Here is a 22,905-nt window from a genome sequence, read left to right as displayed (position 1 = left end):
GAGGCTTCCTCCTTTCTGCTGCAGGCAGGGCAAGGTGTGATAACTCTCTCCTTTGAGGCCACAGTAAAAGCTGTAAGCACATTTGTATCAGTTCAGAAAGACACAGAAGACAACAACAACAAATACATGTAGGGTTTTTATATACATATATATCCAATCAAGGTCTGTGGAGCTTAACACAAGGAGATTACCAGCCAGTTTAGAAACTTAGAGACTCTCAGCATTCATCAGAGGAGAACATTTAGTTGAATTGAAGCCAGCCTTTGATGGAATTGGAGAATAATTATTTCCATCAATAATTACTTCCAAGCCCAGAAGACATGGCTCCCAGCGTGTTGCAGGACAGAGTCCTTGGTTGCCTCAAGGCCAATATGATTTAACTCCAGGACCTGAAAATCCCATTAGTGGAAGCAGGGGCTGGGGTGAGAGGGACACCACCCACTGTGCCCAGGTCCCTTCTGGTGCTGTCAGCCCCAGGAGGATCCTTCCCACCTCAACTGCTGGAGCTGATCCAGCCCAGTCTTTGCACAGGTCATTAACGTGGGGACATTTTTAATGGATCCTAATGATTGAGCCTCAGAAGACAGTTCTTAAAAGGGGCTCAGGAGAGGCCACAAGCTAATTAGCTTGAACAAAGAGACCAAATAACCATGTAGCTTCCTGGATGATTAAAAGTAACATAGATGTTGGGAAGTGGCTGGGAGATTTTAATACAAGCAGAATAAAAGATTTTTAAAGCCAGAGGAACCATCACCTCCTGGATGTCCTGAGTCAGAAATATTTCACCCCACTTCCCCCCACTGACCTCTGTTGCTTTGATTTGGCTGATGCACACCCTTAAACGTTCAGGCATTGCAAAATGGGCTCCAAGAAGGAGTCAGCTATTAGAGAAAGTGATATTTTGTTGAGTGAGAAAACACAGGTAGAAAAAGAGAGGTGAGCCTTCTTCTACAGGTACTTCTGTGCCAACTCCAGCCTGGATAAGTGTTGCTTAGGGCTGGGGCAGGCAGCAGGATGTTCCCTGGGGCATGCAAGTCTCTGGCCATGCCTAACTGGGGCTAAGGTGCCATTTTAATGTCACATTGGTTTTTTAACACTCCCCACCCACTCCTGGCCCTGTTTAACCCCCCAGATGCACAGCAGGCACCTGGCCCCTTGTTCCTATTCATGTGTGGTGGCTGTGACAGTGTCTGCAGCCAGGACAGGGTTGCTTTATTTATTCGAATAATACTCTGGATGACACCAAAAGCACAGTGTTCTTGGCCCCCCTGCTGGGTATGGTTTATAGCTTTCCATTAATTTTCCTGTTCTTTGAAATGAAGATCCTGGAAACCTATTCACTTTCATCCCAAGTGTCTGATTTCAGGCTTGTTTGGGTTTCTTTTCTCCATTTGGCTTATTTTTTCCATTTGAGCTTCCCATGTCCAAGCCCCAGTATTTCTTGGAGACCTCTCACCTCAGGCTTGCCCCATCCTGGCTCTGATCCTCACCAAATTTCATGGTCTCCCCAGAGCTCTTGCAGGTACCTGCCTGGCCCAGGTGGTTCCCCTTAGCTACGCTGGGCTCTCCCAGGTTCTCTAGTTTTTTTTCAGGACCAGGTGTGTTTACTGGCTCAGGCCCCTATTTTTAGAAGTGAGGAGGGCTGTCCCCTGGCTGCTGGAGCTTTGCTTCCCTCTGAGTGCTGGCAGGGGGGACAGGATGAGGGTGCATGGCAAGGTGTTGGCAGTACAAGGGCAGATTTGGAGAATAGCATTTGAAATGTAAAAGCTTTTTTATTTTCTACCAGAGTGCCAGACCAGTGCTGTTTCTGCAGAGCTGCTAAGCTAAAACCCACACCATAGACAAAGGTGTCCAGCAGTGCTGGTCTGATCAGCTACCATCACTCCTTGCTGATGCTTTGGACCTGTACCCTGTGCTGTCCCTGTTGAATGGGGCCACCTGGCTGCTTCTTGGCTGCACCATGCTTGTGGTATTTCTGCCTGGAAGCTGAGACTGGGGCATGGCTTGCCTTGGAAATGGGAGCTTTCTGGAGCCTTGCAGGAGCAGCTCCTGCTGCAGAGCTGGGTACTGTGGCCTCAGGAGGCCAGAGAGCAAGGTACAGCAGCACCGCTCCTACCTGTGGAGGGGAAAGGGGATTCCCCATGGAAAGCCTTCAGCAAAGGAGCCAGGCAGTGAGGGCAGCTCTTTATTGCTGTCTCTCTCCCCTCACTCCTGCAGTGGGACCCTCAGCTGCCTGCCGTACCCCGCAGAGGACAGACGTCCTGAGAAGCTGAGCGGCCGAGCGCTCAAGGAGGCTGCCAGCACCAACGGCTGTGCCAAAGGGAAGGAGAGAAGAGACCATGCTCGCCACAGGTAGGAGCCAGGGCTGTGAGAGGGTCACCCTGAAAGCAGGGAGGTGTCAGAGGGACTGTTTACCCAGCCCCTCTCAAGGCCTGTGAGAGCTGGGGATGGATTGAACGGCCACGTGAAGGTGCCGCAAAATTGTGCGTGGAATCCTGTGCATGGATGCACCTGTAGTTCACCCCCACCCCACATTTTGCTCTTACAACCCCCTTCCAGTAATCCTGGCTGGAAAGCCGTCACCTTGCCAGCTTTCCTGTGTGCTACCATGTCCATGGGGTACCCTTGGCTCAGCAATTCCCTTCTCCCAACACCCAGGTCAGACCAGCAGCATTGGCTTCATGAGGACACAGCTTCATTATCAGTTCATCGTTGCCCCCTGACAACTTGAGAGGGCAGAAATGAATCAAACATTCTAAATGAAGTAGCTAAGGTCTCTGAACCCTGCCTGCTAAACTGTCTGAGATTAAAGCCTCTCTATTTGGTTAAAGATGCTGGAAAGAAAGAGCAAGAAAGCACATTTCATATATTCAGACTTCAGGCTAACCAGAACACTAATCTAAAGTGTATTTTTAATTAGCCGTTGATTACAATCATGGCGAAACAATTAAAATCAGATCAACTCGGGGAGAAAGCTTCCAGATGAAAGACAAAAGGCTTTATCTGGTGAAAGGGAGAAGGGCTCTATGGAAGCTGCCTGCTTGGCACAGGTAGAGGTGCCTCCCTGCTCTCCCCTGGCTGTGCCCAGCAAGCAGGTGGGAGCTGGTGTTGAGCACTCTAAACCCTGGGGGGCTGAGAAGGGTGCTCAGACCCAGAGGGTCTGGGTCAGATGTATTAAAAGCACTAAGCAATTGGATTTTTACCAGAGTGTAACTCTGGTAGCAATTCAAGCCCCTGTGAGCAACTGTAAGGGAGGTTGTGGAGCCTGAGACCCCCACCATGTCCCCATCTCTGGCAGCTCACTGTGCTGTGGCATTTGCTCTGCATCAGGACACTAAATAACAACAGTGTTAGTTCTTTCTGCAAAAAATCTTTGGTTTTTAGCAGGTTTCTGCAGTGAGGATCCCACAGAGTTTTCCAAACACAGGGCTGCTGTTGCATGTTCCCTGCTAGCAGCTTCTCCCACCAGCAGGGCTACAAGTGGGGAAACTGAGGCACAAGCCCAGTACCTTCATTTCCAACAGTGATTTTGCAGAGGCCTTGGGAAGCTGGCTGTGCCCCCCATAAACCTCACCCAGGCATCCATTTGGGGATCCACAGATAGATCTGAGGAATAACTAAGGGTTCCACAGGCTGATTTGGGGCTTAACCTGGGGATCCATAGGCTGTCACTATCTTAGTGTTTGGTTTATGAGTAGTCACAGAGTATCTGTTATCTTTTTAGCCCAGTGCTCTGAATTGATGTAACCATGGTATTTGCTTTTCATTGAAAAATAACACAATACAGTATTGTATGTTGAAAAAATAAATTAATTTACAGGAGGTTTTTTTCAAGGTTTAACAACTGTGTTTGAGATGCATATCTCATTAAATTACCACAGCATCTCAATAAATATATATATATTTCTAATCAATTGCTATTTAAGATATGTCAAGTCTTTCATTACAGATAGATGCAGCTGGTTGCGATAATTATTGTATGCAAATTAAATGCCAATTAATTATTTAAAGCATATTTACACAGAACAACAAAACCTATAAATCTGTTACGGAGTCATTAACCCCGGCAAACGTGTTTTAAATAATCAGCAAGTATCACTACAGCATATAGTAGCTGTCTCGTTAGATCTCCATTAAACCCATGGAGGAGACACTTCATTTATACTGTGACCAAATTATTCGTTAGAGGGTAATTAGGTGCTCGCCTGCACCTCAGGTTCGCTGTGAAGACGAATCTCTCTGACCTGGATGGCGGCAGAGAGGGGAGAGCAGCCCGGTGCCATCTTGTGCAGATAGTGCCTGCAGGTTTATTGGTCTGATTAGTTTTTGTTTGGTTTCCTGCCCTCCTCAGCCCCTCGTGTGACGAGGCACCGGCCCGGGGGAAGAAGAAGAAGAAGAAGAAATCGGGCCGCAAGAAGAGAAGGAGGTGAGGGCGGCCATGGGGGGTGTGGGGCGGGAAAAGCTGGTGCAGAGTGGGGGCTGGGTGTGGGGAGGTGTGAGGGAGAATTGGTGTAAAATGGGGGCTGGATGTGGGAAGGTGTGAGGGGGAATTGGTGTAAAATGGGGACTGGGTGTGGGGAGGTGTGAGGGGGAAATGTTGGTGTAAAATGGGGGCTGGATGTGGGGAGGTGTGAGGGGGAAATGTTGGTGTAAAATGGGGGCTGGATGTGGGGAGGGGTGAGGGGGAAATGTTGGTGTAAAATAGGGGCTGGATATGAGGAGGTGTGAGGGGAGAAAGTCTGTGTAAAATGGGGGCTGGATACATGAAGGCGTGAGGGGGAAAGTGGTGTAAAATGGGGGCTGGATACAGGGAGGTGTGAGGGGAAAATGGTGGAAAATAGGGGCTGGATATGGGGAGATGGGATGGGGGAAAAGCTGGGGAGAAATGGGAGCTGGATATATGAAGGTGTGAGGGGGGAAATGGTGTAAAATGGGGGCTGGATACATGAAGGTGTGAGGGGGAAATGTTGGTGTAAAATAGGGGCTGGATGTGGGGAGGTGTGAGGGGGGAATGGTGTAAAATGGGGGCTGGATACACAAAGGATTGAGGGGCTGGGGTTTCCAAGGGCCCAAGGAGGTGCTGCCATTCTCTCACCACCCTTCCCTTGAGGCAGCAGAGGCCAGGCCAGGGCTGACCCCACCACCCATCCTGTGGGGGTCTGGGAGCCCCCAGCCCCCCTCAGCCCTGGGGAATGTTGTTGGTGACAGGGTGAGGGCTGTGGGGAGCTCTGCAGTCCCTGATGCCCCTCTGTCTCCCCAGGTCTCCCTCCTACAGCCCCTCGCCTGTGAAGAAGAAGAAGAAGAAAAGTTCAAAGAAGCGAAAAAGAAACAGGTATTTTTTTTTTCCCATGAAAAATATAGTTTCCTGCTGGCAGTGGCTGTTGGGGAGGTTGGACAAGGGGTAGATGTTACTGCTGTTGAGCAGCTGCTCAAGCCCAGGAGGCAGAGGGAGGCATCAGACCCCTGACAGAAGTCCAGGATTAGATGCTCTTTGGCTTTGAACCTTTTGCCCAGGTTATACATAAGATCTTCTCACAGTGCTCAGTCTAACACTGGGCCTAAACACATTGATTCAAATTTGTGAGACCCTACATTCAATGCCCATATTTGTGTCTTGCAGGTTATCTTCAAAGAAGAGAAGACACAGGTAAGAGCTGAGCAAGTATGGGTGGTCCCTTAGAAATAGGAGTTTAATGGGCTCTTCAAGACCTCACAAGGTTAATGTTCACTGGGTGGGGGCAAAAAGACACTTTTATGTATTCTTGTGGAATCCCCCTGGCTCCTCCATTCCCTGTGGGTCTGGGGCTACCCTCTCCATTTTCAGCCTTACCTTCCTCAAGCCCCAGAGGAATCAGGTCATCAGCCCAACCTGTGCAATCAAGCACATAACTGGAAAAAGACCTCTTGGTATAACCTAGCCCTTGGCAACCTCATTCAAGTTACACCCATCCTACATCTTGAGTCTTCATCTCTCTTGTGGTTTATCTGCAAACAGTATGGCATCCCCCAGCAATGCCCACCTTTGAAACATTCAGAGTCAGTGCACTGGAAGAACTCTCCTGACTCCAGTACATGTATGTACAGTATCAAGAAGTATTAATATTTTCTATGGGAAAATGCAAAGCCACCAGGATGGCTGATCCCTTTGAGCATCCTTTTTGGCAAAGCCCATGAGCCAGATTTGTCAGCAGGCTCTCAGACCTGTAACACTGATGTCTGATTGTGCAGCTTTTTATCAGAACAGAAATCTCTGAATTAATTAGCCATTTCTTATTTAGTTCTTCAAGCCCCAAAAGTAAGAGAAAGGAAGAAAGAAAACACAAAAAACAGTAAGTAGAGATTAATGGTGTTTCCTGCCCTGCCTGTGTAGAGCTGTGGGGCTGTGAAGCGCTTGATGTGGTGGGTCCCCTGGAACTAGCACTGACTGCACAGCCCTAAACAACTCTTAGGGTTATTTCTCAGCTAAAACCAGCAATTCTGATTCATCTGGAATGGAAGAGGGTTAGTAGAGCAATGGAGATCTTTCCCTCTCTTCTGTGCCTTCTCATTCAGTGCTTCCTTTGTATCTCATAGGGATGTACAGTTCATCCAGTTCTGAGCTGAGGATCCAGCATGAGAGGATGAACTCAGATCTGCAGGGTGTGGTGCCCCACAGCCTCTGCTGCCCAGAGAACAGGCTGGCACACTCCTGCTGAGAAGGGATGCAGCTCCTCCTTGTTTGCTGCTCTTGGATGTTACAGTGGGGGCTACTCATGATATACAATACAACCAAATATCCCAATGAGATGGATAGTGGGGACTAGAGAAGAGACTGGAAGTGATAGAGGTTGTAAAAATTCTGGGGTTGAGGTTCCCACCTGTCTTGGAGTGTTAGCAGAGCACAATGCTGATCATGTGGAGCAGACAATCAAGGGGTATGGTACAAAACGTGGTTCCTCAAGGCTGGCAGGAAGGCTTCCAAGCCTTCTCTGTTGTTCACTTCTGTGTTCTCCTGGGAATTGCTACTTGTGGCTTCCCAGCTGCTGTTGTGTGCAGACAGCTCACCTCCTTTCCTCTGATGTCTGCATTTTCGATAGCACAGCCACCTTCTTTTTCTCATGCCTTGGTGTCCTGCACAGTTTCATACACCAACCTCTTTGGTTTAAAACACAGATCTCTGTTCTGATTTGAATGTTACTGATTTCAGCCTCCAGCTGCTGGCTCTCACCCCCCAAGCCTGCTGTCCTAACAGTGGTTTTCCTCTCTGCTTCCCCAAGCTCCCGTGGGCGCACGCGGAAGTCCCGCCGCCACCGCCGCTCTGAGAGCTCCGACTCCCACTCCCCCAGCTGCAGAAGCAGGTAACATCCCTGCTCCCTGAGCTGAGTGTCCTGCAGCACTTCCTGGTGGGCTCAAGGATGTGATTCCAATAGCCTGTGCGACCCACAAGCTCTGTGCAGAGCTACCTCCCGTTCTGGTGGCAGCCATGTCACATACTGGGAGTTGAGCTTCTGGTGGTCTTGGCCACAGAAGGGTTTTGGCTCAAGGAGCAGTAGTTGCAGCTTTTTGGGCCAGCAGTCACTTCTAATCCCCATGGCTGCTGATCAGCCCATGACAGCTGATGCCAGCCTGGTCTCCCTTCCCCAGCCCAAGGGCTCTGTACTGCTGATGTCCCAGGAAACCCTTAAACTTGGTCTTAGCAATGGAAATGAATTTGCCTGCGGCATTTTATAGCTGCTGTCTGTGACCTGATTAAAGTCTCAGTCCTGAGTATGACAGATGCATCCTGGGGCCACCTAAGTGGATGCTGGTGCTAAACCAGGCTCCATTGCAATAGCAAGTCATATAGTTTATACCCATCACGAGTTCATGTTTCACATTTTCTGAAAGCACTTAACTTTATGAACAAGCCACCCTCACTCTCCCACATCACTCCTCTTATGAAAAGCTAATGTGATCAGTGGGGGGAAGAATGCAGTCATTAGAGGGGTGTTCATGCACAAGCAGAGCCTGTCTCCTCTTGGAGGTGTATTAAAACAGGGACGTTGGAGACTGTGTGAAAGTATGGTTGGCCTTGAGCCACCCTAAAATAATGAATTGGAGCTGAAATTGAGGTGAAGGTCCAAAGTCTGAATGCAAAATATCAAAAAACCAACAACAACAAAAAAACCTCTTTTCTCTCCATCATGACTCCACAGAGCAGTCATGTGGAAGATCTCCCACACACAGTGGCTCAGCACTGAGCTGCCAAGGGTTTGTGTGGAGCTGGGAAAGGGCACTACTGCAATACCAAGGAATAACAGTTGGGCTGTTCATGTCTTCTGGAGGCACAGAGCCCGATCTCCGGAGGAAGGGCGGAAAACACGGCAAAGACACTCCAGGCACCACTCAAAGATCACAGCAAAGAGAAGCTCCTCTGCAGAGAACCAGGCCAGCCAAAAATCCAGCCAAACCCTCCCGTTGTACAGCTTCCTGTCTCCCAAGGAAGTAGTAAGTATTACACACTGTGTTTCTCTCCTTGACCTAGCCACAGGAATCTGGGCAAGAAATCTGACATGAAATTTTTATAACTTAATTATAGCAACGTTAGACAAAGTTGGTTGAAACTGTATTATTTATTAATGGTGCTGTTCTCCAATGTATTTAAAATCATTCCTTCCTTCAGCACTTTCATATCAAGGGTGGGGCTGGACAGGGGAAAAATTTGCAAAGGCTGTAGCCTATGAATAATGAATTGAGGACATTTAAAAAAAAAAAAAAGGTGGCCTCTAGCAGTGGTATTTTACAGGGATGTGTTTGTTATGCAGTCTTTGCTCAGCTGGATGTTAACTTAATTCACTGGTCTTCATGTCCAAAAAGTTTAGCCCTTCAGGGGAAGAAAGGGAATCAAACATACATATAAAAGAAACATTTACATTTAATGAGTTGGTGATTATTGGCAGGGGATGTTTTCTGACTATAGGGATCCTTCTAGGATCACTGTTGCTCTGGACTGACAAGCCCAGGGGCCAAAATTGGGACTTACGAGCAGCTCTCAGTGATGCTAATGGGAACTGCATGTGCAGCTGAGGGTAAAATCAGGCTCAGTGCCTTGGGATGTTTTTCCATATACACAGAAAGAGATGATACAATGCATGCCTTAGAAGTGAGGGAGCAAAAGATGGAAAGGAATATTAGATACAAATTGATAGGAAGTCTTCCTTTCCCATGGCACACTTCCCCTTTGTTCCCAGTAGCTGCAAAGCAGTGGTGTGATGCTCTTTGATCACCGTGTTTGTATCTGATAGGCATTCTGGGGAGATAAACTGCTACATAGGGCTCAAGGTAGTGCAAAATCTGGTACTCGTGTGGATGAGTAACATTTGAGTCCTCAAAGCCCCAAAGTGATATGTAAAAGGGAAATTATTTTCTGTTTAAGGCCCAGTCATCAGTCAGAAATACTCAGCCATATGCAGCAGATACATCAGATATGAGATAGTGCCAGCAAGAGGAGACACCCACGCAGACAGCATTCCCATCAAAATACACAGAGATGATACGTGGGTGCAGACAGGCACAAGCTGTCTCTCAACATGATAGATATGCATATTTGCTCTTGTTATATACAACTCCTGAGCATGTAGTGCACATGAGTCACTGCTTATAAAACCATATAAGGTAGAGGGTGAACAGCAGAAGCTGCACACCAGGCTTGGATGTGTGTGTGCTCATGCAAAGAAAGAATAACAAGCTATGAAACTTTCATTGCCACAAGCCTGGGGTGTTGCCCTCTGTCAACTTGAGAAGGTAGGAATGAGTTCAGAGCTCCTCCCAAAAAAACAACCAGCCAAAGACTGCATTGTGTCACCAGGATTCGTTGATTGGGGCTTTTTGTTTGTTTGTTTTTAATTCGAGCCACATTATTTACATAAATGTTTTCAAGTCTAAGCCTGGTTTGTAATTGGTACTAGGTTTCCTCTCTCTGAAAGCAGGTTCCTTGAGTCCTGTGAGGCCGACTGCCAGCTGTTCTGTTCCCTGAGCAAGAGTAAACTAATATAAAATTGTAAAAGCTTTAAAATGAGATAAACTCAAGCATGCTGCACTCCCCTTTCCACTTGCTTCACTCAAAGTAAATGAGCACACAAGCTGCAGGGCAGGGAAAATCAGAGCTTTACAGTTACAGATGGAGGGAATGGATGCAAAGTAAAAGTAATCAGACCCCTGTTGCACTGCTTCTAGTAAGAGTTTATAACACAGGCAAATATTTCAATTATTAAAAGGCCTCAGTACCTGTACTACACAATCCACTAATGTCCTTTTGTTCCCAAAAAAAAAGGTGCACTCTGTTGGGACATCCTTCAAGAGCATATTTAAACACTTGTTTAAAAGGAAGCCCCTAGTTAAGTGCTGCCCCTGGATTTTTTCTGAATGAAGTAATTAAATATCATGTACTCATAACTGGCAAGGGAAAAAATGGAATGGGAACTTCTAGTCTCATTTATTAATGACTGTACACAATTCTTTGATGCCTCTTTTTTTGAGAGTTAAATGGGTGCTCTATAAATAAGCTCAGTTCTGTCAGAACCTACTTTGAGAGCAGCCTGGATATGTTATGAAACAAAAATGTGCTCTTCCAGAAAATGTTGATCACTTATTAAAAATAAATTACTGGAAAAAAACAGCTTTTGTGGAAAAATCCAGGACTGGGTTTAAAAATGCCACGTTTCAGTCTTCTGTGGGGGCTGGTGTGTCCTTCTGCCCTTGGCTTCCAAGCCAAACTGGAGAGATGCATTGTCATATCTCCAGAGGAAAGGGATTGTCCAGGGAGGATCCCAATCTACAGGCAAGACCCGGAGAGAAGTATTTTGTGGCAAATTCTGCTATTTCCAGTTTATTTTCCTTTCTGCTGGAACCAGCCACATTTTCTAACTAGGTCTACCTGTAATTTGTGAGGGGATAAAGCATCCAAAAGAAGACCCTGCCCATGCACCTGCCTTGCTGCTTCTCTCCCCCTTGCCTTTATGCCTCAGCTGGTGCACGCACACGCATGCACACGTGCAGAAACACCCCAAAGTTCCCTGCTACTTTTCTTTTTTGGCAGTAAATTTCCAAGCTGCTCCCTCTCATTTTCCCTTTTAGCCCTTGCAGCCGCAATAGCCACCTGTTGAGTGCAGGATTGTGGGGCTGTGCCTCAGCATGCAGAGAGACTGTGGGTGATATGCAGCATCTGCTTTTGAACAGAATATACCCCCAACCTGCTGCAGACAGTTTATTCCACACGGATACAGCTGTATTCTGTGCCACTGTGCAATCTAAGTAACTGCAGGGTATGAATCTAATTGCCTTTGCTGTACATGATGAAGATAACTGCACACTGCACACTCTTCTTGCCAGCTCCTTTGATTCCACTGAAGCTCGTTTACTATGTCACAAATTAACAAGGCTTGAGCCAGATTTTCAGTGAGGCTCAGTGGGGTCTGGTTGTTCCAAATGATGCTGTTTGTGCTCGTGTGTCTGCAGAGGAGCAGAAGTGAGGAGATACTGTGCAGGGGCTGGGGCAGCATGTGCAGGAGGGAACCTTATACCAGATCTGTGTATTGGCTTGCTGTTCACTTCTCTAGCCTGGGTTTTGGTTTACATAGGAAAAGTTATTTTCACCGTTAGGCAGCAGTTTTTCTGAAAACAAAGAGGGACCTTGATGAGCAGACAGGCAAAGCCTTCTATAAGTATGGGAAGTCTTTTCTTTTTGCTTTTACTTTTCCCCCTTCCTAGCCAGGGGACTGAGGTTACCCCTGGTTATTGTCTGATAGATTTGCAGCTCAGAGCTGGGAGCACAGGCCAGCAGCCTGGGGTGAGGAGGGATGCCTGCAGCAATGGGAGAGTTGTACACCAGGTACCAGGGGAGGTGGTGGGAAGCAAATCCTTGCTCCAAAGCAGTGCCAGCCTGGCCCAAGCTGAGCTGGGGACATACTGGCCTGTCACACAATACTGGCTGCACCCCAGCAGGCTGAAAAGATCTTTGCAAAGGAACAGACCTTTGCCTGGCATTGTCAGGAATTTACCCCCATTCATGGGTCTGTGAGCCGGGCTGCTCAGCAGTGTTTTCTCCAGCCCCAAATAACCCAAACTCTGACCTCACAGGGACAGTTGTGTCATTGCCTCTGTGCTCCTGGACTTAGCCCCTGTGGTAGAGAGAACCTCATCTTCAACTCCCCACCTAGCAAACAAAAACATACTTTCCACTCAATTTTCCTCATATTGGAGATTCATAATTGTGGGGGGAAGGTATTTCTGTTTCTCCAGCACCACTATTTTTGTCCACCCTTACCAAAAGGTTGTTTTTTTCAACAGGGGCAAATCCCCCAGGAAAGGCTTCCCCCCCCAGGTGTGGGAGATGGAGGCCTCCCCTGAGCAGCCCCCCTCAGCAGGTGCTGCTCCCCACCCCAGCAGCTTCTCAGCATCTGTCTGCCAAGCCCTCACTGAGAGCAAGGCTTGATGGGTCATTGACACATCTTTTTTATTCCTTTCATTACTACAATGCCCAGAAAAATAGAGAAAAGGAGACATTATGCACCTCTGAGAAAAAAAATAAGATTAACTCCAAAGTGAGTTGCAAAACAAGAGTTAAAAAAAAAACAAAACCAAAAAAACAACAAGAAAGAAAACCTGCAACTGCAAGTGAGGCTTGGCCAAGCTGCTTGTGGATGGGTTTGGGTCCCCTTATAGCTGAGAAAATGTATAGACATCTTTTGTCCCAAAGCTGCTTGCAGCAGAGTAAATAGACTTGTTCAGTTTAATTGGAAGACGAGCAGTGATTGTATTTTTGTAACCTATGAGATGACACTGCCTCTTGGTCTAGGATCACACCCAAAATTGCAGTCTGAAGTAGGAGCAAAAGCTTCATTTCTGTTCTCCCTTCATCTTGATTAAATAATGATTTGAAACAAAAAAAAATCCAATAAATATATATCTTGGTTTCCCTTGAGGGCAGCTGTAGGTCCCCTGCTGAAAGCTGGAGGAAGCAAAGTTCACTGAGATTATTTAATTACTTACTAGAGCGGGACAGAATCCAAATGTTGGCACAGAGAAAATTAGATTCATGAAAGAGCAGACTCTTTTTATGGCACCGTAGAAAAATAACCAGCCATTAGAATTCAGTGGAGCTCTGCACAGTGTTTTCTGATGTGATGCTCAGTTGCCATCTCATGTGGCTGGTGTGTCTTTCAGAAGCAGTAAAGTGGGACCAGAAGCAAAGCCAAGATTGTCAGATGGGGAAATTGTCTCCAAGCAGATAGGCGAGTCAAGCATCTTGAGATTTGTTCTGGCTCTTGTCCCAGGACACAAATCTCCTTGGAGCCTGCAGGAAGCTTCTGGTGACAGCCTGGTAGCTCGAGGTGGTGGGGCTGGGAAGCTGCTGTCCCTCCCTTTTAGCACCTGCCTTGCCCAGGCCAGACCCTCCAGCCCTCACAAGGGCTGTTGGGCTCCTCCAGATTTCACCAAGATCCACATGTTGCCTCTTCCCAGAGTGCTGCTACCACAGATGGTGAGCTTGCTGATCCCTCCCTATCATCTGACAGATTCTGTGATGTGCTGACAACAGCTGCTGCTTTGCAGGTAGACTTCAGAGAAGGCAAAGCAAGAGCAAACATCCCAGGTCCTAGCACCAGCCCTAAAAGTTGTTTTAGAAAAGCCAAGAAACTGCTGTGTTTCTTGGCAGAAGTAAAAGCCTTTTGGTTTTGATGGGGAGGGAACAGATGTGAGGTGTTTGCTTGTGTGATGCTGGGGTCACTGTCCCTCAGAGCAGACCTGGACCTGTTCCAGGCCTTTCTCACCTCTGTAGCCAGAGGTTCTCATGTCGTGTTTTTATGCCTGTAAATGAAAAGTGGTCAAAAGCTGGTTAGGGTTCAGATCTAATGCAACCCATAACCCAGCTTTTGAAAAAAATACTCTGATGCCATACTTAAAAGTGTAAACTTGTGTCTTATGAGATGTGGCTGGGGAGAGCATGGTGGTTCATAGCAAGAAGGTCAGTTCTATAGGAGTTTCAGAAATGGTGAAAACCAGAGGTGATTACCTGGGTCTCTTATGCTCCTTTGATATTCCAGTTTCTACTGCAAGAAACAAGGACATGTAAAGAAGTGCTAGAGCTGAGAAGCAGCAAGGAGCAGCACCAGGTGCTGAAATGAGGACTTGTGATGTATGTCTTCACTTGCTTCTAGTTAGGAACATCTAGGAGTTGTTACTGGCCTGTCCAGGGCTTCTGTGTTGAAGGTGCAAGTTGTCTAGTGAAGAAGAATCACCTCATTTTTTATGTCTGGCTGTTGGAGCTCCTGATGCCTCCAAGTTAGGACTGAGCAGGGCTTAGAAATCAGTATTTCTAGGGAAGGGGGAGTCTTCACCTCCAGTGTGGATTTGCTGGGCTGAACTAATTTCTATTCTTCTGTCCATTATCCCAGGAGCAGTAATGCCTCTTTCTCTGGCAACATAGGAAGTACTTGGAGATCCTCCAACTCCAGGTGTTTTCAGAGCATGAGGTTGTTGTGGGCAGTCATCATGCCCAGGATGGTGTGTTGGGAGCTGCTCTGTGTGCTGATAGCTTCACTCTGGTTTCAGTCACTACTGGGTCAGCACTTGTGTCTGAGTCAGCTGTCCCAGTTAGTACCTCTTGAATTAGATTGAGAGCAACCCCCCTGTGAAGACACAGAGCAGATGTTACAGGCAGGGGGGGTGGATATGAAGGCACCATCTGATGGGATGGACCTCCATGGATGAAGGAGCTCCATGTAAAAAGTGACTGAGGCTGGGCCTGTAGTCCCTCTGTGGATGAGGAGCCATATACCCATGCCAGTCAGTCCAGGGCAAAGGTCTCCAAAGGGGCTGGCCCTGCTGTGTGACAACTGATCCAGGTCTCCTCTGCTCCCTGAGATATTACCAGCATTGCAATATGGTTTTCTCAGCTTGGAACTCCCCAGACATGTGAGGGCATGGCCCAGGTGTCCAGGAGACTGTGGTGTAGAGGGAAGGCATTGCATGTCCCAGAGCAGGGCATGAGGACAGAGGCAGCTGTTTGGGGGAGCAGAGCTTGTTGGGATTGCATTGGAGGACTATCCTGAGCCTTGGGAATCAAATATGTGTATCCACACTCTAAGGACCCTGGACCAAACCTTACAGGTGGGAATGAGGAGAGCAGAGCATCTGAGTGAAAGAGGAGGCCACACAGAGTGCAGATGTGCTGGGTCCTCATTTGGCCCTAATTCTCACCCCATTTTGAGGGCAGACATTAGACTGATGTAGCCTCACTCCCAGCACTGGGACATTCCTGACTAGCTCAGGCAAATGCCAGTGGGGTTAAAACTGAACTACAAAATACTCAAATGAGGTAAATCCCCTTGGTAGTGCTCGGGGTCCCAGACAACAGCTGTGCCCAGGGCAGCTAGTGTTTGGGGTTTGGGGTCCTTCCTGACCTCATCAAGTTCAGCAACCCACCAAGACCCAGCCAGGGTGTGGTTAAACCCCCCACACAGAGGCTGGCAGGTGCAGAACTCTCATCCCCTTCCCCAACAGAGGGGTAATCAGGTCTCCAATAGAATAAGTCTCCAACAGGGCACAGAGGGGGGATATTTTACCTCCTCTAGTTTTTTACTTCTCTCACTTGAGTTCCATCTTTCACTTCCATGAAACCCAAGGGGATTTAGTGCAAGCTGCGACTGTTCAGCACAAGCAACCAGCCTCCAGGAACAGGCTGGACAGCCTCATTTAAAGCAGAAGAAGGAAACAAAAAATGAATACTAAGCGAGACAAGCAGGCATGACATTTGCATAGAGGAGGCGAGGAATCAGTTGGCAGTGTGGATTGAAGAGAGGGTTTATGTTTTTTTCATGTAATTTGAGACTCTAATGATGGACTTATGTTGCCCGCAAGGAGGAGTTCTTGATGGGTAAGTGGATCCGCAAGACACCAGGGAATTTATTAGAGGTCACTCGAGAGCATTAACTATATCTTCTTCAGGGGGAAAAAAGCACACAAAGAAGTATCTCTATACCTTTTATTTCCAGAGGGATTTTTTCTTTTTTTCCCCTCCCCCCTTTTTCTTTTTTTTTCTTTTTTTTTTTTTTTTCAAAATGATAAGCTTGTTTATTTGCTAGTTTTTACTTTGTACAGAAGCCCTTAATTTGGTTTGATTTTATTTTTTCTTTGCTTATTTTAGTGGCATTCATTCAGCCTCTTTATTAAGGCAGCTTAAAAAATTCACTCATTTAAGATTTTGTTTCCTTTTTGTTTTCTTTCTAAGGATTACGTAGGGTTTTTATATGTATATTCCTTTTTTTTTTTTCCTCCCCCTCTAAGGTTAAACAAGGGCTTTGTCCTCTGTTACACATTTTTTATTTAGTTAGTTATTTTGATCCTTTGGTTGCCCATTTATGTTGTTGAACTCTTCTGTTTAACATGATTTGCATGCTGATACTCTTTGCATGATCTCTGAATCTTCCCATTATCATAGCAGGGGGAAAAGAAGTTTCTTCTTACTGTGGATTTCTTTAGGGCTATGTGCTTTTGTTTTCTTCTCCTCTTTCTTCTTTTTTCTTTCTTTCTTTCTTTCTTACTTTCTTTCGTTTCAGTGCATCATGATGGTAACATTTCTGAGTTTATTTAAAAAAAAAAAGAAAAAGCAAAGTAAAACCAAAACCACCCCCTCAAAAAAACCCTATTCAAACAATGCCAAATGGCTTTTTTGCTTTCAGATCTCTCAGTCAGGGTCTTCTGCTGACCTCTTAACCAAAACAGACAGCTCGCCTGGCAACCTACCCAGGCAGAATGGAGAGTATCATGAATATGACTCAGGAAACGATACTTCCTCCCCTCCCTCCACTCAAACCAGCTCATCCAGGTCAAAGGACAGCCAGGAGAAAAGAAGTCTAGTCCATGATGGCTTTGGCCATGCCTTCTCATCTGGGAAGCCCAAACTGGCCAACAGTGATAACAGCTCTGATTCAGGAAATTCCTTCACCAGTTGCTTTTCCCAGACCAACGGAACAGCTTTGGAAAACCTGTCTCCAGATGCCCAAGGACAAGACCGAAGGTCAGTAATTACCAGTAGCTGCTGCTGGCAGCCAAATAGGTTGTTGCTCTGTATCTCCTGCCCACTCACCAGCAGCAGGGGTGAGCTGGCAAGGAGGTTTTTGTAGTCTGGAGGCAGTTAGATATAAATCAGACCCACAGTGTTGCTAGCCAGGAGTCCACAACCCCACAGTGACCAACACTAGCCTGAGGAGGAAGACGCAAACCCAGCCATCACACCCCTGGACATTGCCTGTGTTAGCTCTTCTGGCATTAATGTGGCTAAATGCAGGGTTTGGCCCTAGGCTGAGCTGTGTCCTGACACAGCCCTGCTCAGCTGGGCACGACAGTGTCAAAGAAAAAAGCCTCTGGCCCTCTAGGCAAAGTCTGGAAAGGTGCATCAAGGGATTGTTGTGCTAATTCTCCCCTTCTCTTACTGTGGGGAAGGGTAGCAGGGTTCATTTTTGCTAAAACAATTATGGGCTGTTCTTTCACCTGTCCAATGAGCCAAATCCATCCTTCCCTTTCTCAGCTCATTCTGGACTGGTCCTGGGTGACAAGATAGCATCTCTTGCAGGTGGGGAGCACAGGGAAGGGCAGGTGCCCTTCACAGCAGCTCTGTGTGCTGGGCCACTGGGGTTGGGAGTCAAATCAGCATCTGGTGCCACAGGTCACCATCAGGAGAGAGGAGCAGATGCAGCCTCCATCACTGCCTCCCAGGCCTGGGGGTTTGCCATGTGCTGTTGGGGTGAAGGCACTGGAATGTGGTGGCTGCTTCCCAGGCTGTGCTCGGGCATTGGAGTTAGGGAGCTCTTCCAGCTCAGGCCTTCACATCTTAAATGCTGGGAGTTAGAGCCAGGATGTGTTCTGGGGGTGGGAGCACTGAATGAGAGACAAGAGAGAGGCAGGAATTAGTGTTAGGAAGAACAAGCCCTCGATTTTCAGTCAGTGTGAAAGTTTAGGGTTGTGTTACACTTTCACATTGTGACTCCAGTGGGATAGCTCTGCCTTCCCATGGGTGGAGCTGGGATTGCAGCTGGCCCTGGTTGTTGGGAGGATGCCTCACTACTGGGCTCTAACCTTGATTCATAGCCAGGGCACTTCTAGAAGCAGAGGAATTCACACAGCCCTGTCCAAAGGCAACAAGACGTGCCTGATCATGCTGCTCCATGCCCAGGCTGGAGCACAGGCCCTTGCTTGCCACTCTCTGGCTTTCCTTTTCCTCCAGCTCTTCTCACCTTGCTCCTCACTGGCCTGTCCTAGGCTCTGCCAGCCAGACACCTCTGGTGTGTCAGGCGTGACATAAGAACTGCCCTCTCTTCCACAGCGTAGAGGGTGAGCTCCTGGGCTCTGACCCACACACATGGGGTCTCTGTAACAGCAGCCTGGGGAGCCAAGAGATCTTTATCCCCAGGTGGGGAATGGGAGGATGGGAGTGCTTGTTGGCTGGAGTGTGGTGCTCCCCTCAACCAGGGACCAGTCCCAGTTCAGCCATAGCTTCAATGACTGTCCAAATACACGTTCACAGAGGGTGCCTGTCCTTGTGTCTCAGCTGTCCAGAGGAGAAGAAGGGAAACGCCGTCCCGTCCCCAGCCCACAGCTCCCCTCTGCGGCCGTGTTCCCGCAGCGAGTCCTACACCAGCACCGGGAGATCCTCCCCCGGCTCCAGCCGTTCCAGCCACTCCAGCTCCTCACACCACAAGGACTCTCCCAAGTACTCCCGAAGCAGGTCCTGCTCTTCAGAGAAAAGGTAAGGCCAGCTTTTAGCTGTTTTACTGCTCTCTCTGTGATCCTGGCCAATGTCTAACTCTTGCAGGCTTGCAGACTCCTTGCAGGAGGAGGGGTAGGAGTTTGAGAGGTGCCTAGGGATGCACATGGCTTGGGATGAACTGGCCACACAGAGCTGGTCCCAGGCCTTAAAATAATGGGCATCTCTTCCTCACAGGAGCCCAGATCCAGAGGAGTCTGGTACAGTCCCACCCTCCCCCATCTTTAACTTTTCTATGGTTCTTGTCTATTCCCAGGTCTTCTTCACGTTCCCCCAGCTATTCCTCCATATCCTGCAAAAAAAGTCCTGGGAGCAGGAGTTCAAGGCCCCGTCGGAGCCCCAGTTACTCCCGCTACAGCCCTAGCAGGTATGGCTGTCTCTTCATGTGATATTTGCTGTCTCATGTTTTCCCACTGCGTCCATCACCTGCTTGGGTTCCAGCACACTTGCTGGCTCCTGCCAGCCCCAAACTGCTCCCTCAGCTTCCTCACTGGGTGCTTTGGTCCTCGGCACCAGCGTGAGAGGGAGCAGGGTACCCAGGGTGAGGTATATGGCTGTATGTGATGTTGGCCCTCAATCCACTGGAAGTTCCTTGCCATTTGTTGCCCCAGAGCAGGTGCTGGTTGCAGAGGGAAGAGCCCAGAGATGAGCTTTTCACTGCCTGTGGGAAAACCACATGACTTATGGCCAAGGATGCCTTGCACTGGCATGGGACAATTTCACACAAAGCACTTTTGGGAGCAGGTTGCTGGGAGGGAGATCTGGATTATCCCTGGCTTTGAAGCATCATGGCACCTCACAGTCAGAGCGTGTGGCATGCAAAGTGGCTGTTCCTCTGCTCCAAGCTGTTGCGAGGGACACTATGGAGCCAAGAGTGCACAGATGGCTGCTCAGTGGTGTCTGGCAGGGCCTGATGTGAAGGGAAGATGTCTCACAGGAAAACCCAGGGAGAGCCCCTCTCTGTTGTGCTGGTGGGCAGAGCACCAGGCTCCAGTTGGGTCTGCCCAGAGTGTTCATCACCCAAGGAGCCCACCCCAGCCAGCAGCCCCTGCAGCAGGGCTGCAGCCCTTGTCAGAGAGGGATCTCACTGCAGAAGAGAAAGGCACTGCTTTTTAATTCTTCCAGAGTTTTCAGGCCCCAGGAAGCATCCCTACTGCATGGGCAGATGCCTGGTACCCTCATGCTGGCACTCAGCCAGCCTTGCAGGGGAAGATGCAATCTCTCCACACCCCATAGAAAACAGCCATCTCACAGCTCAGTCCTAGATGCCTTTGGGCAGGTTTTTCTGGTAACATCTCTGCTGCTGGGAACATTTTGCACCCTTAAAATGTTAACATTCCCATGGTCTGATTCTTGCAGGCTTTGACAATCCCTGCACTGGCGTAGGAGAATATTTCCTGCGTGCAAGGATCAGGCACTTGACCTGTAACATATTGTTTTGCAGATGGTATTGAGCAGGTTGGATGAAGTCAGCTACACTCCACAGAAGGGCCTGTGCTGACGTGTATGGGAATTTAACAAAGGATAAAACCATAGCAACGCCGGCACTCCCTCTGGCAAGCTGTGCAGGGCTGCATGGCCCTGCAGGGGTACTGGGGGCCCTCTGCTCACGTGAGGCCTGCTGGCAGGGTTGTTCTCATCTGCTTCTGCAGCATGGCCAGCAAAAGCAATTTTAGAGAGCTAAATACAGAGTGCAACCACAGACACAGGTACATGGAAGCCATCTTAACTCGGCAGCACGGGGCTGCCAGGAGACACTGCTGAAACCCCCAGACCCAATTTGTGGGTGTCTTGTCTGTCCAGCCACATCCGTGGCTGATGCCCCCACAGCACTTCACTTACAGTGATCCCTTTTGAAGCTAAGTGCCCTCTGCTCACCTGTGCCTTCACGGGTCGTGGCCTCCGCATCCAAAACCCGCCCCACAAAAAGCCAGCAGTGACAGTTCCCGACCTGTGCCTTTCCCAGGGACCACGAGCGAGAGCACAAGCACGGCTCCAGCGAGAAGGAGTCCCACAGGGAGCGCGACCGCCGGCGGCGCCGCTCGTACTCCCCGCTGAGGAAGCGCAGGAGAGACTCTCCCAGCCACCTGGAAGCTCGGCGCATCACCAGGTAAGCGGGCCTGGCCCCGTCCTTGGGAGACAAGCTCAGCCAGTGCTTCCTGGAGGGACATGGGCACAGCCCTTGGGTCCCTGCCCTCACCAGCGGAGGTTGCTCCAGGAAAAGGCTCGTTGCCCTCAGCTTGATCAGGAGGTCCTTCTGCCCCTCCTAGAGCTTGGGGACTTAGAGGCAAAGGGAGGATGCGGGAGGGGGCGTCTCATTTACAACACGGAGAAAAGGCCGATGAAGTCGGAGCAGGGACTCACCCGGCAGTTACCGGGAACATCCCCCTGCAGACCTTTTGTTTCACCCTCTCCTGCGGTAGGTATCCCACCCTGCAGAGAGCTCTCTGGGCCACCAGGCAGAGCTCAGCCTCAGACTTGGTGCCCGGGACGTTCCCCAAGGCCCTGGGGGTGGGTGGTTTGAGATCCCTTTTGAAGCTAAGTGCCCTCTGCTCACCTGTGCCTTCACGGGTCGTGGCCTCCGCATCCAAAACCCGCCCCACAAAAAGCCAGCAGTGACAGTTCCCGACCTGTGCCTTTCCCAGGGACCACGAGCGAGAGCACAAGCACGGCTCCAGCGAGAAGGAGTCCCACAGGGAGCGCGACCGCCGGCGGCGCCGCTCGTACTCCCCGCTGAGGAAGCGCAGGAGAGACTCTCCCAGCCACCTGGAAGCTCGGCGCATCACCAGGTAAGCGGGCCTGGCCCCGTCCTTGGGAGACAAGCTCAGCCAGTGCTTCCTGGAGGGACATGGGCACAGCCCTTGGGTCCCAGCCCTCACCAGCGGAGGTTGCTCCAGGAAAAGGCTCGTTGCCCTCAGCTTGATCAGGAGGTCCTTCTGCCCCTCCTAGAGCTTGGGGACTTAGAGGCAAAGCGAGGATGCGGGAGGGGGCGTCTCATTTACAACACGGAGAAAAGGCCGATGAAGTCGGAGCAGGGACTCACCCGGCAGTTACCGGGAACATCCCCCTGCAGACCTTTTGTTTCACCCTCTCCTGCGGTAGGTATCCCACCCTGCAGAGAGCTCTCTGGGCCACCAGGCAGAGCTCAGCCTCAGACTTGGTGCCCGGGACGTTCCCCAAGGCCCTGGGGGTGGGTGGTTTGAATCCCGAGGCCAGTCAGTTACCTCATCTCTTTTTCTTTTAAATAAACACAATGAAATTTTTTTGAGAGTGTTGAGCAGAGCGAGCAGTGGTGTTTTTGGATACCGCGGCAGTAAGTCTGTCCCTGTGCTGCTGCTGAAACACACACCTCTCTCTTTCACAGCGCCCGCAAGCGCCCCATCCCCTACTACCGCCCCAGTCCCTCCTCCTCCTCCAGCAGCGCCAGCAGCTATTCCTCCTGGTACAGCAGCTTCAGCCGCTCCCGGAGCCGGAGCTACTCCAGCTACCGGACAAGCCGGAGCCGGAGCGGGAGCAGCAGCAGCGCGGGGAGCAGGAGCCGCAGCCGGAGCTCGGGCCCCAGGAGCAGCCGCAGCAGGAGCAGGAGCTGGGATGACTCAGGAGGCAGCTCCGACAGCCTGGGTCGCTAGGGAGTGCCGCCTGCTCGTCACCTCCGAATTCCTGGCGTTCTCCGCATCCTTCCCACCTCCCTGGCCATCGATAGCGATCATCCTCGATACTGATGTGGTGGCAGTGCCGGGTCCCCCTTCCCCGCCCCGTGCGCCCAGCGCAGCCCCTTTGCTGACCCGTGGAGTGAGTGGATCCATCCCAGATCCCCAGGCCAGGGCTGGGAGATGCGTCGGTGCTTCACGGAGGGTTTGTCACGACAGACCTGCTCCATCCTCCCTGACATCCCTGTCACCCCATCACTGCTGCTCTCCAAAGCTCTACCAGCTGGTCCAAAGGAAAGAATTCAGCTCCTTGCTCGTCTGCAATAACAAGAGCCAGCAAATTGCTTTCTGTCAGAGGGAGAGATCCAGTTAGGAATTTGCTGGGAAGCTTTGATGGTGAGTGGGGATGACCTGTCCCCATCAAGGCAAATATCAGGTCCCTTGGGTCTCTCCTCCAGAGTTTCTGCCCACTCT

At 49.6% G+C, this 22,905-nt stretch overlaps 1 protein-coding gene across 1 annotated transcript; it reads left to right on the top strand.

The window, feature by feature from the left end:
* The first annotated feature begins 859 nt into the window (after positions 1–859).
* SRRM4 (serine/arginine repetitive matrix 4) lies at positions 860–22,410 on the top strand. Its single transcript, XM_010004876.1, has 12 exons — positions 860–936; positions 2,218–2,352; positions 4,352–4,426; positions 5,261–5,332; positions 5,621–5,647; positions 7,257–7,337; positions 8,304–8,466; positions 16,698–17,035; positions 18,542–18,763; positions 19,038–19,148; positions 20,748–20,891; positions 22,146–22,410. The coding sequence occupies exons 1-12, from the start codon at positions 860–862 to the stop codon at positions 22,408–22,410; spliced, it is 1,710 nt and encodes a 569-aa protein (XP_010003178.1).
* Positions 22,411–22,905: the final 495 nt, after the last annotated feature.

This window comes from Chaetura pelagica, unplaced genomic scaffold (genome assembly GCF_000747805.2).
Source record: "Chaetura pelagica isolate M959 unplaced genomic scaffold, ChaPel_1.0 scaffold249, whole genome shotgun sequence".
NCBI lineage: Eukaryota > Metazoa > Chordata > Aves > Apodiformes > Apodidae > Chaetura > Chaetura pelagica.
The sequence above is the reverse complement of the archived record's forward strand: the minus strand, read 5'-3'. Positions and strand labels throughout refer to the sequence as shown.